The sequence below is a fragment of the Clavelina lepadiformis genome, chromosome 4, assembly GCF_947623445.1.
Source record: "Clavelina lepadiformis chromosome 4, kaClaLepa1.1, whole genome shotgun sequence".
Lineage (NCBI taxonomy): Eukaryota > Metazoa > Chordata > Ascidiacea > Aplousobranchia > Clavelinidae > Clavelina > Clavelina lepadiformis.
In genome coordinates, this window is record NC_135243.1 from 5,791,094 (window position 1) to 5,808,387 (window position 17,294).

Below are 17,294 nucleotides of genomic sequence, written 5' to 3' on the forward strand. Positions count from 1 at the left end.
AAATGTACGATTCTATGCAATCCCAAAAGAAAAAAATGTCAATAATTAATATATATGTGTGCTAAGCAATGTTGAAGTTTTTCAATCCTGAAAGTTTAAAACTTTCCAATCTAGCGTACAATCAGCAACCCTGTTTTCATTGAGTTGTGGTATGTACCTTTAGTCCTGCACACTATTTAGGGACTTGTAAGATAACATTATTTACTTGCAACAGTCTTGATTTACGTTATCCACTCAGTGCACTGATGTGTTATGCAACTTGTGGAGTCATCACTTAATAGAGTAGCTGATGTATATTTTTTTTGTTTTTATTGCACAGTTTACTTCGTATAAAACTTTTCTAACTAAAGTTAACGTAATCGTGCTTTTGGCCGAATTGGTCTATTAAATTAGTCAGGAATTATGGCACTGAGCTCAGTAGATGACAAATTTTTAGGAGAGAAGATTGATTATTACTGTAGCTCTTCAGAAAATGAATCAGAAAATGAACAGATCGATAGCGACGAGGCAAAACCAAAATCAACCAAGACTGTGCGCTCTGCACAAAAATTCGTCGCAAACAACGAAATAAACAGTTCAGCAAGAAGAAAGTCATCTGTTCAAACTGGTCCAAAAGGAGTAATACGAGATTGGAGACATTACAAGAAGTTGGAGAGCGAAGAGCGCGAGAAGACAGCTCTCGAACGGAAGCAGCTAATCAACAAGCTCTCGTTGACTTGTGATCCAAAGAAAGACTCAAACGAGGATCTTGATGAAAACGATCAGGAATTTTTGCAGCTGTACAATAAAAAGAGAATGTTGGAATTGCAACAAAAGTTTGCTTCCAGATGGGTTGGAATAACATTTGGAAAGGTTTGCTTCATTGCTTTTAAACTGGACCATGTACAATATATATATATACTAGGTTCTGGTATGATATGATTTGTTTGCCTTTAGTTGGTGTAGCTGTAATGTAAGATTTTTCATATAAATAATATAAACATATAAATAGGTGTAATAATAATAAAAATATGCCAATTGGCTGGCTTATTGACAGAATGCTTTTTCATTTAACTAATTAGCAGGTAGATATGGAATTTATGTATATACAGTGAGACCTCGTTAATCCAAATCCCGAACAACCGGAATCCCCGTTATCCGACACAAAAATGCTGGCAACGGATTTCTTCCTATGCATTTTACCCCTTTAATCCGGAAACCCCGCTGTCCGACACAAAAGTTTTGGAACAAATGTGCTAAATCAATAGCAATAAAATCCGATAAACCGCATTATTAAGATTGAAGCGAAAATAATTTACGATTGTCCTAGATACAATAGTTAGTTGACGAAGACAATAGCCGATTATCTACGCGTAATAATGTTGCAGTTTCACTCTTTAAACTCCTACACATACTCATACTTTGAATTGGAGTAAGGTTCATAGTACTGCTTTTTGAACACAGTGCTACATATTCAAGATTGATTGATTTTTCGTTTTCCGATAATCCGGATACCTGGCTAAACCGACATTTTATGACGAAACAAAGTGGTCTGGATTAACGAGGTCTGACTGTATAACTAAATTATTTAGCTTGCCTGAAATCAGTAATTTTTCACCTGTGACTTTTTACAGCTAAAGGAACTCACGGGGAAGAACTATGTTGAAGAAATTGAAAATGAAAAACGTTTTGTCACAATAATAATTCATATCTATGACGAGTCTATACCAGCTTGTGAAGCCATGACAGGCTGTTTACACGTGGGTTAAAATGGATCTAGCATTTATAAACATGCCTGTCATTTTCAAATGTATGTCAGTTGTCAGAAAATGTGTCATATGATATGTCAATCATATGACAAATTATTTTTTACCTGGCAAACACAGATAATGCTGATGCCATTGCATCTGTCTATGTAATAAAATGCTATCCCTTCATGACTTCACACATTCAAATTCTTGGTAGCAGTGCAGTTCTATGTAACAATTCTGTATCATTTCAAATAATTACATTTCAGCGTGTCTATGTATCTAAATAACTCTTTTTTTGATTTTAGATCCTTGCCGCTGAATACCGGACTGTGAAGTTTTGTCAGATTGAAGCGTCCGAAGCGAGATTATCTCACGGCTTTAAAGAAAAAGGTTTACCCGCTTTATTGGCGTATAAAAATAACCTCATCATCGGTAACTTTGTTCACGTTTCTGATACATTGTCCGATGATTTTTATGCCACTGATGTTGAGAAGTTTTTGAACAGCTATGGCCTCCTGCCAGAAAAAGACGGCTCTAATATGTCAGAGCCTAACCCTGAGATAAGAAGTGACAGTGACAGTGATTACTGATTATACTTAATAAGGGACTAACAAGTAAAAATGAACTTTGTTAGCATAGTGCAATATGTCGTTTGATTTTAACAAGAACTAGTTAAATGTGTGATTGTGTATTCAATTTTTCTTGCTTTTTCTGAGAATTTGTTTTGATACCATTTTGATGGTTTTGTGCTTTCCGTAACGTAAGCTTTTCAGGGAAAAATGGCATAGAAACATGTGACAAGTTTATGTAACCATTAGTGAAAGCGATATGCCATAAAATTCCAGTCTCTTGTTTAAAGTTTAAATCGACTTTGTTGAGTGCAGACCTGTATATAATTCTAATATTTTCAAGTTTTAAAGGTTTTTGTGTGATGTAAATTGAAAGAACTTGAGATTTTATATTGTATTGTTCTGAAGCTGCTTTTTTATGAAGGACCTTTGAGATTATTATTACTATGTCTTGTCTTAGACATTTGCCGTACATTTACAAACACTTGAAAGAATCATTTGAAAAGTGTTGTTCGACAAAGCTTAATATTCGGTGGGAAGATAACTTGCTGTTGGAAATACTATATCCTAGTTAAAGGCTGTTTATTTAACGGACATTGTTCTTGATACGTTTTATTTGATAGTCAAATAGTATTGATTAAATTGATGAAGTGCCCCCCAAACAATCAAGAAAATCCGTTGTTAGCAACATTGCTTTTGATGAGCTGTGGACACATATTTTTGAAATTTCTTCAATCAGTAATTTGAGCAATACCTTTCCTGTATTGGTGTCTGTTGTATGATAATTTATATTTTGCCTATAGGGTTGTGAGGTTGCTATTATTTTTTGTTCATTGTCGTCTGTGTTATAACATTGTCATTTTTAGATATATACTTTTTAAGTCAATAAACTGCAACTTCCTAGATCTGTCTTTGATGTGTATTACATAGACACACCTAATGCCCAACAAAGTGTAGGAATATGGTTGATAAGAAACTTGAAGCAAAACTGGATCTTCTATGCGTGGACTTACTCGAACTCGTTCATGAGATTGATAAAACAAAACGGGAGCAAGAAGACCACATGAAGGAAGGATACTTGTGTCTTGCGAAAGCTCGTTATGAAATAGGGGTTGATCGGGTTTCTCAACTGCAATATCCTTCGGAAATGATCGCTTCGGTGACAGTAGATCGAAAGTCAGTTGTGTTATTTACAGATATTTTTATGTCATGTAAGCGTGGGATATTGTCCAATCCATGTCCATGCTTTTTGTGCAATATCCTGTTAGAATTTCTATATAAGGACAAATAAAAATATTGCTTTTTTAAAGCTTTGTTATGTTTTATGACAAAGCATTGTCATGTATTTAAAGCTAAGTATACTCGTCCGTGTACTGTATATTCTACCTGAGGTTGGGGTCCTTGTATAAACCATGGTTTTTATTCGTTGATTATTCATACAACTAACTATGCTTTGCCAGGACCGACCAAGAAGTTGATCAGCTTGAAATCATTCATGGAAGTAGGTTGGAGCAGAAGCAAGAAAATCCCGAGGAGGAGGCAACACTGAGAAAACGAAACAAAACCAATGATCGCAAGGAGCAGGAAATTGATCCCGTGAAAGAAGGAAAATCAATTGGAGATGTTTCTCAGCTTACCCCATCCATTAACCCCATTCATTGGTTCGGTTTTCTTGTTCCGAGGGCATTAAGGCTAGCCCAGGAATCGTTTTCCAAAGGTATGCAATACTTAGATGTGAAACCAGTCTAAAGTATAGTGTTTAAATAAACTTTAATGAAAAATGAGCGCTATAGGATTATATGCACGTCTGAAACTGAACTGTGGATTTTCCGTTGGGTCAGACATTTTCCTGAAATAGTACTTTGGTTAATTTCATTCAAAAACAAAGGCACTACATGAATTAAACTGATCAGCGCTTAACAGAACCAGTGAAGTGACTTTTCGGCGTGATATGGGACAGGCGTAAAATGTAATGGCGAAATAAATTGAATTTTCCCATTAATACAAAATTTAGTGCTAAACTATTCGTGAATCAAGTGTATTTCGAGTTACGTAACTCATCTGTGTGGGGGTGGAGCCGACGAGTGTTTTGACATAAAAAGATCGATTATTTTTTAAGTGTTTTGCATAACCATTTATAGCCGCTTTAAACCGGGCGTAGATCAATAAACGATACGATTCACTGTGCAGGGAATAGTTGCCAGCTGTCGATCGATCGCTTTAACATTTGTTGCCTCAGTAATCTTTATCTGCAATCTGAATTTAAACGCGTGTATTATTTTTGAAAAATATGATGATGTGACCTTATATTTATATCTTATTTATTATAACAAGCCGTTTTCATCACATTAAATTACTTTTGAACAAAGACGACATCAATAACCATCTAATCTAACATGTTAGACGTTGAGGTGTTACCTTGTCATCTTTTTACATCTCTGTTTTAGCAATCGAAGACAGCTGCGCTTTGTGCAATCTTCAGTCAAGGTACGAGCACACCTTGACTGAGTATCGAAAAAGTCGAACACGTCAAAAAGAACTTGACGACAAGCTTACGCAAGATGGCGCACCGGAGCCAGAAACAAGTTGACCGATCGCGAAAGAGGTCAGCACAGCAATCAGGTCACATTGAATCAAGGAGAAACTTCTGATGGTATGACCACTGCCTTTTATGAACGAATTTGTTTCAGCAATCTGCATACACTGGTTATCGCAGATGTTACAATTACACAGTTTATCATAACCGCGGAAGTTTATATTTCAATGTCGTTGCAGTTTCTTTGTCGATCTTCGTTATGTTTTATTGTTGTTCATATCTTATCGTCTCTGCGCCCTTTAATCATTTGTGAAAATCTTCACTGATTTGGATCGATCTCTCGTAATAAATTGCATCCAACGTAATGGCTTCTACACAGTACTGTACCCACGAAAGAACCCCGCTTAAGTCGAGAACAATTTCCGAGGTTATTGCTTTGGAAGATATTTCCCACCCATCTTTACAGAATGCAATGAGTGCTACTTGTTTACAATGCATTGCGACGTTGCAAAGCAATAAAGGATCATTAATATTTCAAGCATTTCAGTGCGGGCCCATTTGACGATTGACCAGCTGCACCTTCGGGAGCCAAGCTGCCAGGCGATGTTTGACATGTTGGCAGATTGTTAAGAAATTAGTGCAAAATTACTTGTACTGTACAGTACCACTGCAGTTGTAGAAATTTGTTTACGTATTTCACTTTAAACGCTCATGGTCATTCCATTTAAGGGGTAAAATTTACACTGAAAACATTACGCAATTGCGATGAACTTATTACTATATGTTATCCAATGAAATGGTAGAAAAATAAAAAAGTCCAACGTGACTGTGATCTTCAAAAACATAGAATTAGAACAAGATTTTGCTCGTAGGCATACAGCGAAAAAGAGAACACATTCCCAAAAAACACGCTGTACTAACCGGTACGTCAAAATAATTTATACCTTGATGTATATAGGCTAATCTAAGTTATTTCAGAGGTGTAGTGCAATATAAGGAAAGAAAGATCGTGTAACTTCATCAATTTAAAAATTTATCGATTGTGCAGTGTTGCTCGAACGGCCCATGATGAAATACATAATTTTTTTGTTTATGTATTCCATTAAAACTTATATTTATTTGACGACGACGATTAACTAGTGAATGCAAACACAAAATGTGACATATACGAAGCATAAGCTAAGTTATAAAAACACTATTTCCTTAGTATTTTCCTAAATTTTAAGAAGTGGCAGGATCGGTCAGATCCTACAGAGCTAAGGGACCTACAACATGTAGACACTGCACTCCTGGTCTATTTCAACCATTGTGCGCGTGTAATAGCCACTGGCGTCCCGGCTATATATGCTGGGATATTAATCTCAAACCCGGATTATTTATAACCAGGGCGTAATTGCAACTCATATAAACGCAATTTTGTAGTTCAAATTTTATTCCAAGCATGTTACACAAACCTTCAAAATTATCCTAATTATTTTAGCTTGCAACAAGTTTAAATATTTGCGAAGCTATGTTTGCGGAGTCGGATTATGTCGACGTATTTAAGTCAATCAACATTCATCTGTTTTCTGATAAACACATTATATACATAGGATGCGTTTATACAAACCAAAGCTTGTTTGAATAAATACAAGTTTTAGAGATTGCGATATAAAGTTTGGTATGTGTAAATTAATCAATGATTCCAAACATAAATACGTCAGTTCTTGTAACTCTTCCGAAACAAGTCACTTGCATAAACTCCATGAGCGAAAGAAATCTAAAAACCTTGCCTTGATGACGTCCCAATAGGATACAAATGATCAATAAAATTCATCCATTGCGGTGATCATTGTCTTGTAACTGAAAAAGGTCAGTTTTATGCACTGTAAATCCCATCGACTTGCGTTTACTCTTCGCTTCGATTAAGCTAAACCTAATAAAAGGTTAATCATAGTGATGTAGTCTAGCAGAGTTAGTCTACTCTATACAATGCTGGTTGCAATGGTTAAAATAGAACGTTATAAAAAACTTTAACAGTTAAATTATCTTATAAAAGATTATAAAATTATCCTAATATAATTTAAATATATAGGCACATAGAACTGGTTTTCTCTCGGTAAGCTATCAACATAGTTTCCTAAAATTATGATTCATTTTTGGGGCAGATCGCATTCTTACAACGATACTGAATGGCGCTTCCCAGCGATTGAAGATGGAAAAGAAAGGTTAGGTAGCATATGTATGATCTACCATGATTTATGATAAAAAAGCTATTTATGAAGTTTTCTACTGCCGCTTTACATTAATACATCCAGTTAATTGAAGTTGATAAGTCTTGCGTAGTAATTCACTGGTGCACCAGTTATTATTGGGCCTATAACTTCATTGACGGAGAACAGCCACATCACCATCAGCAAACAGTAAACAAGTCTTAGTTATTCATCTGAAAACTCTGCGCAAATGTTTGGTGGTAACTCCGGTAAAACCAACTAAAAAACGGAACAAGCTTCCTATAATAAAACATGCTAATATATTATATTATACCGAATCGTTACAACTGCAGCAACCGCTGCTTGCACTAATGGGGCTACAGACAACGCACACGACAGCCGGTCGTGATATTTACAGAAAAAGATTACGGAAAATAACCAAAGAACAAGCGTCCATCTCGTCACATGATGCCACAAACACTTACAAATCGAACTGACATAATATTTCCAAAGATTTACGGAAAAAGAAGAAGAGGAAGAGGCGAAACGAAAACGCCATTAACGTGGTAAGTCGCGTGTGCATCACTCGCGCACGCGAATTTACTAAAAAGAAACACTGACAAAAACTAAAAAAGTGGCGAAAGAAAAAAATATCTATATACTGCAAACAAACGATGTAGCCTATATCGACTAGGTGATAAGCTTCTACGAATGTTGCCCTTTAAGCCTTCTATACGCCGGTAGCCAAAATGCGTAAACATCAAATTGCTGAAACAAAATGATAAATTAAATAACTAATATACATAGTGATGTGCTTGTCACATAGGCATTAAAATTCTGTTTGGAAATACAAAAAGAACAAAACTTTGACATTGAACATTGTTCATATGCATATCTATACCGGTTTTGATTTTTTACAGATTTCTTAATAGATATTTGGCTGGATTCTTTGTTGGGTTGTCAATAGTATCCGGAATTTTACTATTCTGCTGCTACATCAAGTACAGTATCAGTTTCTATGAGAGAAAACGACTTTGCAAGAACCTAATTAAGAAAGCACAGCAGCTGGAAGCATGAGGCCAACACTGGTGGGACTTGCGTAGAGCTAACTATGAGGAGAGCTCTTTGTAAAAATATAATGCTTGAATAAAATTTACAAACGTCTTTCGTTTAGTTTTGTTTCGCTCTTTTGAAGAATGCATTATTTCCGTGCATTTATCACTGTTTAGGCCGGTTTGCTTTACGTTCGCTATATAGCTGCGCTACAATCAATTAATTTTCATGGGAATTAGCATTAAGTAAACAACAATTGATCGATTGCATAAGAATTAGCTTCCTATGTTAATGAGGTTGATTTGTATGCATTAGCATTGCAGTCGCTTTGTTTCGATCTCGTTGCTGCTAGTTGTCGTAGCGGAAACTTCAAAACTGAACTTCTAAAAAATAAACCAATTTCTGCGGGAAATGAAGCTTTACATCCCCGCCGATAAGATTTGTTTGGGTCACCGAAGAAGTGACGAAATGGCATTAGACGCCAAATTCTAAGAAAAAGAGAAATGCCATGAGGAATGTAACCTTGTTTTGAAAAATGAAAAGACAAAGATCAAACTCAAAAACAAAAACCGTACAACCAAGACCTATTGAGTCGTACGAAAATGTACGTTCTTGTTCGTCATATTTATTTTGGTCCAGACGGCTTAAGTACATGAGGATTTACCCATTTGTAAACACACCCCCAATTGTGACCCTGGGTGGCGAGTTGCATGAACTTGAAATTAAAATTGGCAAAAAAACAAGTATTTTAGTAAAAATCACAAAACAACGTGGGTTGATTATATTTACATTTGTCCGGCTTTCATGGCCTTTGCAATATTTCAATGACGATTTAAGCACAATGAAACTTTTGGGTGTAGACCACTGGGCCGCTTGCGCTTTAAAACTATACGTCATACATCCCTATAACACGTCGTTTGTCACTTGTAGCATGACACGTACCTTTGTGTATCTTAAAGTCAAGTCAAAAGACCTACGCAAAACGAAGCGTTTAAAAGGCTGTTTGGGAAATTGTCGGACAACGGCAATCTACAGCTAAAGAGCTGTTAAATGTATTAACGAAAGGTTAACTCTCCTATAGATTAAAACTTTTTTTACTAAAATAAGAGAATAATAGGATTTGTACAGAGCGCAACTGTATAGATCAGTGAAAATGTATAGTAGACTGTAAATTACAAGAGTTGAAACATCATCTTGTCTATTAGTGGCCACTTGTTTGTAGAAAACTTAATTTTATTTTAATGGAACCTTTTTGAGCCTATAAACCTAAAAGTTGTGTCTCTGCTAAAAATGGAAGCCTATTTCTAAATGCTTCCAAAAAACTACAGTGTTTCATTACGCACTTGAATTTTTGTTAGAATTAGTCGGCAGTAAAAGTTAAAACTCCCTATTTCTATTTTGGTCCAGAGAGCTGAAGACCACCCTAAGGGAATTCACCGGTTGGTGAAGCACAGTGATCATCGATATCAAAGCCACTGTTCTAAAAATAAGACAAAAATAAGGACGCAAGTCAAAATAAGGACATTTTTTTATAAAAAAGGACAAAAATATTTTCTAAGACATGGACCATTAAAATAAGGGTAAATCTTAGAAATAAGGACGGTATGGCAACCCTGCTTATATGTCACGTACGTTTCTCGACGCGTATGAAACACTACACGCCCCAACAAGCGTCTAGCACTGTCACGTAAGACATTAACTTCAGGTGCCTTTGCTCCCATTTTACTAATAGAAGGAATGAAACGTTTTGAAACACTACACGCCCCATGCCGTGTCACGTACAACAGCGCAACAGATCAGCCAGATGCGTCCATTGTTTGTTGGTGGCGTTTACCGTTGCATTCAGCATGAGGGCTGTTCCGTGTTCAGTGTGGAATTATAGGCGAAACGTAGAAGTTTTCTAAACGGAACCAAAGGAGTTTTGGGACACTTTTGGAATAGAACAGCGTAAGCGTAAGAAAACTGAAGTTTAAATGCGTTGAAAGACTGGGTTGTCTTTTAATGGCTGTGACCACACTTAATTTATCGTTTATCTTTAATGGTCAATTTTAAAAACGCCATATCAGAGTAGACTGTAATTAGTTACTTTTTTCGTTATCCCGAACCCGAAAATGTATTTGGAAGTCCGAATTAGTGCCAAAGATTAAATTTACTGAATGAATCCAAGTCTTCTTCTGATGCCATTGTTTGACTGTCATCATTTTCTAAGTTGAGCTCAGCGCTCTGCGGGAGGATTTGAGCACTCTGCGCGCACGCACATTCCTGTAAAGAAAGTGAAATCACGACGCTATAAAGTATATGATGACAGAACGTGAATATAAATTCGGCCTCGAATCTGGCGAGAGTTTTGTTCAGATTTAAGCCCGAACCCGTCTGGAAACGCCTGGTCCGATTAGAAATATAACTCATTTACATTGCAGTAGTTGCAGTTGAGATTTGAAAAATAGAAAAGTGTTATGGAGTCGATAAGCAATCATGAATCCGCCCTTCAATAACCAAATTGAGCGGGATCATTGACGGAAATTTTTTTTTTCAGCGCTTGTTAAACCATATCTACCTCTTTTTGTTAACATAACTTATACCAAAATGCCTCTTAGTGAAACAGTTGTGGTGAATAATTTTTTTGTATTTGGACAACCTGCCGGAAATAATTACGAAATACGAAACAACATTTCGTATGAAGTCCTGTTCCTATCCTCCGGAAACAATCTTCTGTTCATAACAAAGCGAGTCCGAGCATTTGTGGAGGATGACATCCAGCATCCAGATTCGGAAGTTGATGATGAAGAGTTTCGTGATGAGGACGGACGCACCGTGATTCTCATCATGGAAGCCTGGAGTGGAAATGTCAGCGTGAGAATCTTCACAAGCTCTTCCAACTAAACTCGTCATGTTGTTAACGTATCAGCGGCCCATCAACAGTTTTAATATCGTCAACATCTGGATAAATTCTTTTACATTTTTTAGTTACAAAGTTTTGATTAATGTTATATAATTACAATTACAATTGCTGATAAGAAGTTTCGAGTTGTGCACATTATTATTCTGCGGTTTTCTCCGAAAACAGTTGAGACCAATTATTGGAAAATAACGTTCTTCATATAAACTGGTTTTATTTAGCTTTTAATAGGTTCTCTATCTGTAAGCATTTGCCATGTAAACGTATAAGGTGCATAACTTAACACGGCTCGGTTGTTAACTTTTACACGATGCAATAGTCGCCAAAATGCTTCATTTATTGCAGTAATGGTGTGATCGACCTCTTTGATTTTCTTCCCGAAATATCTTGAAGCACAAAGCATTGCACCGTGGAGGTCAATCTCCTCATTTATCTGAGCAATCTCCGTGAAGTCTGTCGCGAACTGTGCCTGTTTTTTAAATTAAGCTTGTACAAGTTCAGTCGTAAAATGTTCCACATTCATTCTTTTATAATCGCTTATGTTTTGTACCATAGCAAGTTGTTTGGTTTGAAATTCGCCTCTGTGTTTATTGAATATAAAAAGAATGTCATGAAAACATTTTTTACGAGGAACGTTTTTTACGAGGAACGCACTAGGAACGTTTTTTCCCGCCATTAATTCCACTGACACCATTTCGTATTGACACAAGTGTCGAATAGGCGAGATGGGACAATCCACAAATAAAACACATGTGTTGTAACAAGCGGTCGACGATTTCTACGTGTGTTTTAGTTGCCAACACGTAGATATGTAAATGTATGGGTCATGTACACAACACTTCATGACACGCCATACGGCCGCGCCCCAGGTTACGCATTAGTCGTCATGAATTGGTGCATTACGCCAGCAATGATTAAGGACGACACAATTTTCATCTGGGAAGCGCCAGCTAAATTACAACAATGCTTTTACGGTACGCGCAATAACGCCTTAATGTCTAGCCACCTTACGACATTTTAAGAGTGTTGGTTAAAAGTAACTGTATAAGGAAATAAACCAGGGTGGAAGCAATTTCATGTCTTACTGGGATGTTCAGCATTTTTCGTCAATTGACGCATCCGGTCTTTCTAGGTAGGTGAAAATCGCGGTCCTTCTAGTGTTAAACATTGAATTCAGAGCTTGAATTTTTTAGCTACAGAACTTATTCAGAACAAATCGAAAACGAAACTGTCTTAGAATATTTGAAAATAGCTAGGGAACTATTCTACAATGCACATTTCTATATAAAATCGCCGTCGTCATTATCAAAAACAAATTTTTTAGGGGAAAATTTACCAAAAAATAGCCCAATTTACGGTATTATTCGAGTAACTTATACCCTTAAAGCAACTTTCAGTTACTCTTTGCGTAGGCTGTTCTATAGTAATCCAACTACAAACATATGTGATTGTTAAACTTTAAATGGAAGGTTCATCGCATTATAAGACTTCTTCACGACTGAACCAACTTATCACGATGCTATTCAAACAAGCTTTTTTTCACTAATAACCTTGCGCAAATAGCCTTTGTCACCAAGGCGTACACCAATCTACGTGCAAACATATGGGCTACGTAATTCAAAGAAACCAGTAGTGCAGGTGAATTTATTTACACAAGAATTTGGTCAAATCTAAACAAAACTGTTAAAACGAAACTACTATTTTTTAAAATATTCATTAAAAACTCTACAAAAATAAAAAAATCTATTTTAGACGCAAACAACCTCTATAAAAACAAACATACAACAACAATACATTCAACCCATGCCGTGTTCCGGGGTAATACCCTTTAGGTAATAAACCCAGGACATGACCTGGCCGGCGGATCTGACGCAAGACAGGGTGAGTTTTCCGGTTATGACGGACCCCGGCGAAGTAGCCCCATCAAAACCGACAGAGATGTTGTGTGTCTTCTTCGAACGAATGGCCTCGCCCGGTTTAACAGTGAATAAGGGGTTGTCAACCTGGGTAATAATGGGGTAAGTTAAGTATGGGTATCTCTTAATCACCCTATTCTTCGAGTTCCACTACTGTTATGTACTAGGTAAGGTACATGGCTGGATAATAACATTAATAACTTGTGCAATGAATTTCAACAACAAATTTTAGGGCAAAATGATTATTGCTTTTAAAAAAATCATTATTTAAACAAATAGTGAAATAAAACACGCGCATAAAATGAAACATATTAAACTACGCACAAAATAGATAATAATTAATGGAAAAATTCTTCGCTAGCAAATTATTTAGGAACATAACATAAAACAAGATTTAGGACGAGAGATTTATTTTAAAATCCTCAAAAAATAAACAAAGAAATAACAATTGATCAAAAAATACCTGGAAAGTGAACACCGTCGTGGTCGGGAAGACGTTCCGGAAAAGGACAGACACGCTTGACTTGTTGCGAACAACAAATGGACCCTGAGGCCTAGGAGCCAGGCATTTGCCTTCAAGGGGGAACAGGTACTCGCCCCCTATCGATGACGTCACGGTTAGAATGGCCTGTGAATCACCGAGCTGCATGGGTTCATAGGTCACGTCAATTGTGACTTCAGTTCCGCTTCCGGATGACGCAGGGGCAGCTGTTATGCTTCTCTCGCAGCTCCACTCGTTGCTGTTGACCTGATGACGTAAAATGAGATCATGATAGGATCATGATAGGAATTTACGGTGATATAATAATTAATAAGATTCATAATATTAACAGTAAGTAATAAAAAAAGCATTTGATGTCTTTAATGACTCAAATCACAGAGAATCCGCGGCCGTTTGTGAGGCCCAAAAACACAAAACAAAATAATACGAAATGTTTCATAACATTTAAAATATGATAAATAAATTACTAATAGATCAAAAAACATAACTGGCAAAAGGATAAACCTCTTTGACTTCAAACTAACTTTCAATAAGCAACCAATAACTATATAACGTAGTAAAAGATAAAACTTGCAAGTGAAAAGCAAAAATGACACGAAACTTTAAATTTCTTTTAGCTTTCTTAGAAACGTTTTTTTGTTAAAAATAAGAAAGAAGTTATTCTCACCTTGCAAATGTAATCAGTCTTCTGTCTGGCATAATTCTGGAACTTAATGGTGACAACATGGTTGTTGCCAAGCCAGGTCTTGAAATGAGTTGTCTTCTCTAAGACTGCTGGACTCGAACGAAGCGCGAGGTCATAGGTGTAATTGCCCAAGTCACCGTTTGAAAGAGTCAATTTTCCAGAACTTTCCCCAACCTTAAGCGGCTGATACTCGAACATACACGTACCCTGGTGAATGTGGAAACATGCTTAACAATATAATTTGGGTATGTGTTGGACAACTAATTAAATAACCTGGCAACAAAAATGACAGAAGGTATATTACATGATCATACTTCCTGGCAAACGCTGTTTTTATTTCCACCATATATCAACGCAAATAATAACCTATGCAAGATCACCCCATCCCCCAAAAAAATCAAAAAGACCACCCCCAAAAAAATCACACCACCCACAAAAATTAAAACCCCATGTCAAATCGAGCTTAATAGTTGCTGAGTGTCCCAAAACAAAAACTCCTTACCTCGGAATTAGGGGGCACGGTGAACTGGGGCGGGAGATTTATGTCAGCCACCTTGCATTCTGTTTGGAACGTCAGAGGGTATGAGAGCGGGTTTTCAACCCTCAAAGTATGGATGGCACTTCTGCGGACCGGGGTCTCAAGTTCGATTGTTCCCATAACGCCCGGTGTCGTTGCTCGAAGCGTGACGTAATAAAAGAGGTACTCGTTGGTGCGTTCGTTCTTGAAAACAATCTGCAAGAAAAACCAAAATAAACTAAATGTAAACTGACATGAAAACGAGACAAAACATTAAATTTCTAGAGAAAACAGTACAACACGTTAGCCATCGTATAAATCACAATAAAAACACTTTAAAAAAGTACTTTAGCCCCAAAGGTTCCTTCTTTGTGCGCGTAGAAGTTCAGCTTGTAGTCTCTCTTCATAGAACCAGGTACATCGATATAATCGAGACCTTTCAACGTGGTTCCAGCGTCTAATCTATCAGGCTTGATCATTTCAACCGACACTTTGAATCTGTTTGAAAATAAATTTTTGAACGTTAGAAAAGTTATGAAATTACCACCTACGAATGAAATTAAGGCTTATACTAAAAAGCCGGAAAAGCAAGCGCATATAAGTTTTGCTGCATCTGTATTTGTCAGAAAAACTGACGTTTCCAGGCTTTGTATGATGTTGTATCCGCCTATTATTAACTACTGAGCGATATCAGAACAGAACTCAACCAAAAAAAGAAAACAATAACGAAAATCTAGCCTACAGATTTCTTCTCGTAAAAAATTCAAAGAACATTGAACAAGCTTTAAAGTAAAAAACAAGAAATATTATAGCAATGATGTCACCTCTGTGGCTTCCTCAGCCAATTTCCCACATTGAGTAACTCTACGTAAGCGGTCTTGCATGGCACGTCACGTGATACGCTTGCCACCGGTTTCGGGGGATCCCCATGACCTAGCAAGTTGTACAGGAGTCCGCTCCCGTCGGGAAGTGGGAAAAAGACGGTTCCCTGCGGAAAGGGAGGGGGGTGAAAAACGGAAAACCCATTTACTTCGGTTGTCACACATAACATTATACAACACATAACCGCTAACACGAGATTTAGTTAAGCTTGTTGAGGTTGAACCAATCATTAAAAATTCTGGGAAAACGTTTGGAAAAAACACAAACAGCGGCAAAACAAGATTACGAAAGAGATTAACTCCAGAATATAAAAAAGAAACTAAAACAAAATGCAAAAAAACTAAAAAAATATTGACCGTTACATAAACAAATTATATCGCTGTCACAATAATCGAGATAATGCAACACCTGATGCTTCTTCCCGTCTGTGGTCATGGTCAAAGGGCGGTAAGTAATCTCATAAGGTCTGCTTTGTTGCGCGTCCACCACCAGGGTGTCTGCCCCTGTCCAATAATCGCCATCAATGAGAGGTCGCAGCGTCCACCGCTGGTTCGACCGGTTTGGTATCATGATGCTTCTGACGTCACGTCCGCGTACGTGGCAGTTGAAGGTCTGGACCTTAGTGAATATCAAGGAAATAGAAAGGATGTGACGTACAATAAAAACAGCAAAATGAAGGTTTAACTTCGAAAAAAAACAACTGCAACGGTGACACAAAAAATAAGACTTAAAATACGAGACACTGGTGATGTCAAGTTAGTTGATAATAATAAAATAATAACAAATAAACTTCAAGTTACCAAACAAGAAACACTTTAAAACGATACTGTTTAGTTTTATCGCAACAAAACAAACAATAATTAGACAGAGGAACAATAACCTACACACGTAGCACTGTTTAATCACAACGGAACAAGAAAATTTAGATGGGACAGAATACTCTAAAATACCTCTTTGGATGGCGGCGTCCCAATGCACATTCCAGTCAGTGTGAATTTGAGTGGTTTTCCTCCCTCTATCTTACACTTGAGGTCTTCATAGCGAATATCCTGGGATAACTCACGGGGGTGGAAGGTCAGGGTGAACGACACCTCCATTCCGGGGCTTATGTAACCCTAGATTTTGCAAAAATTCGTACAATTAATTGGCCCTTTGATAAATGTGTTAGTTTGCAAGGAAGTACCATGATGAGAAATCACTTCAACAATGGCGTTTCAGATGTCTGCCAAGACATGTAATTTATGGAACTCATGATGGAAAATATTGAAACGTCACATGCTCTGGCACTCAACTCAGAGGTGTTTTAGTGAAACAAAAGCAATTATAATTAGAATAATAAAATAAACAATATTACTATTACTACACTATTACTAGCTCATTAATAACCGTCCACATCTCGACAATAATGAAAAAATTGAAAATAAACCTAACCAAAGACTTCTACAGGTGAAGAGCTGAACAACGTCACACTTACCCTCACAGGTGAAACGGAAAAATCCGGTGCAAATTTTTCGGCGTCCCATTGAAATCTACAAAACGAGAAACGTCAGTAAACTGGCGATTTATTACCGATAATACACAACCAGGTTATTTAAAACGCTAATACAGCATTAAGCTGGGGTTTTACCCGACTTTTACAATGAAACACTATTCTTTTGAGAACCCTGGGAATTATACTTAAGATAATTGGTCGTTAATTGGCAATAGACTAGTTAGTTGAGAAGATAATAGCTGAAAGGCTGGTACAGAAGCTACAAAAAACACATAAATCTATGGTAAATACTTAATAATATAAACAGTGTTTATTAAACAC

General features: G+C 36.9%; 3 protein-coding genes across 5 annotated transcripts in view; 2 read left to right on the forward strand and 1 right to left on the reverse strand.

Annotated features, from left to right (window-relative positions):
• Positions 1-296: 296 nt before the first annotated feature.
• LOC143452418 (phosducin-like protein) lies at positions 297-3,166 on the forward strand. The gene is made up of 3 exons (XM_076953380.1): positions 297-852; positions 1,614-1,739; positions 2,036-3,166. The coding sequence occupies exons 1-3, from the start codon at positions 403-405 to the stop codon at positions 2,318-2,320; spliced, it is 861 nt and encodes a 286-aa protein (XP_076809495.1). The 5' UTR covers positions 297-402; the 3' UTR covers positions 2,321-3,166.
• Positions 3,167-3,256: 90 nt separating this feature from the next.
• On the forward strand, positions 3,257-5,200 carry LOC143452419 (vacuolar ATPase assembly protein VMA22-like). Its single transcript, XM_076953381.1, has 3 exons — positions 3,257-3,475; positions 3,760-4,016; positions 4,747-5,200. Exons 1-3 carry the CDS (start codon positions 3,261-3,263, stop codon positions 4,887-4,889), a joined length of 615 nt encoding a protein of 204 aa, XP_076809496.1. The 5' UTR covers positions 3,257-3,260; the 3' UTR covers positions 4,890-5,200.
• Positions 5,201-12,609: 7,409 nt separating this feature from the next.
• Positions 12,610-17,294, reverse strand: part of LOC143451437 (hydrocephalus-inducing protein homolog) — a 52,345-nt gene continuing 47,660 nt past the window's right edge. For all 3 annotated transcript variants that reach the window (XM_076951979.1, XM_076951978.1, XM_076951977.1), the window contains 9 exons: positions 16,956-17,010; positions 16,432-16,596; positions 15,890-16,099; positions 15,424-15,587; positions 14,947-15,097; positions 14,585-14,815; positions 14,065-14,289; positions 13,359-13,643; positions 12,610-12,982 (listed from right to left, as the gene is read on the reverse strand). In XM_076951979.1, the coding sequence (XP_076808094.1) occupies positions 12,776-12,982; positions 13,359-13,643; positions 14,065-14,289; positions 14,585-14,815; positions 14,947-15,097; positions 15,424-15,587; positions 15,890-16,099; positions 16,432-16,596; positions 16,956-17,010 (1,693 nt within the window). In that variant the 3' untranslated portion in view covers positions 12,610-12,775. The remainder of the gene's footprint in view (positions 12,983-13,358; positions 13,644-14,064; positions 14,290-14,584; positions 14,816-14,946; positions 15,098-15,423; positions 15,588-15,889; positions 16,100-16,431; positions 16,597-16,955; positions 17,011-17,294) is intronic.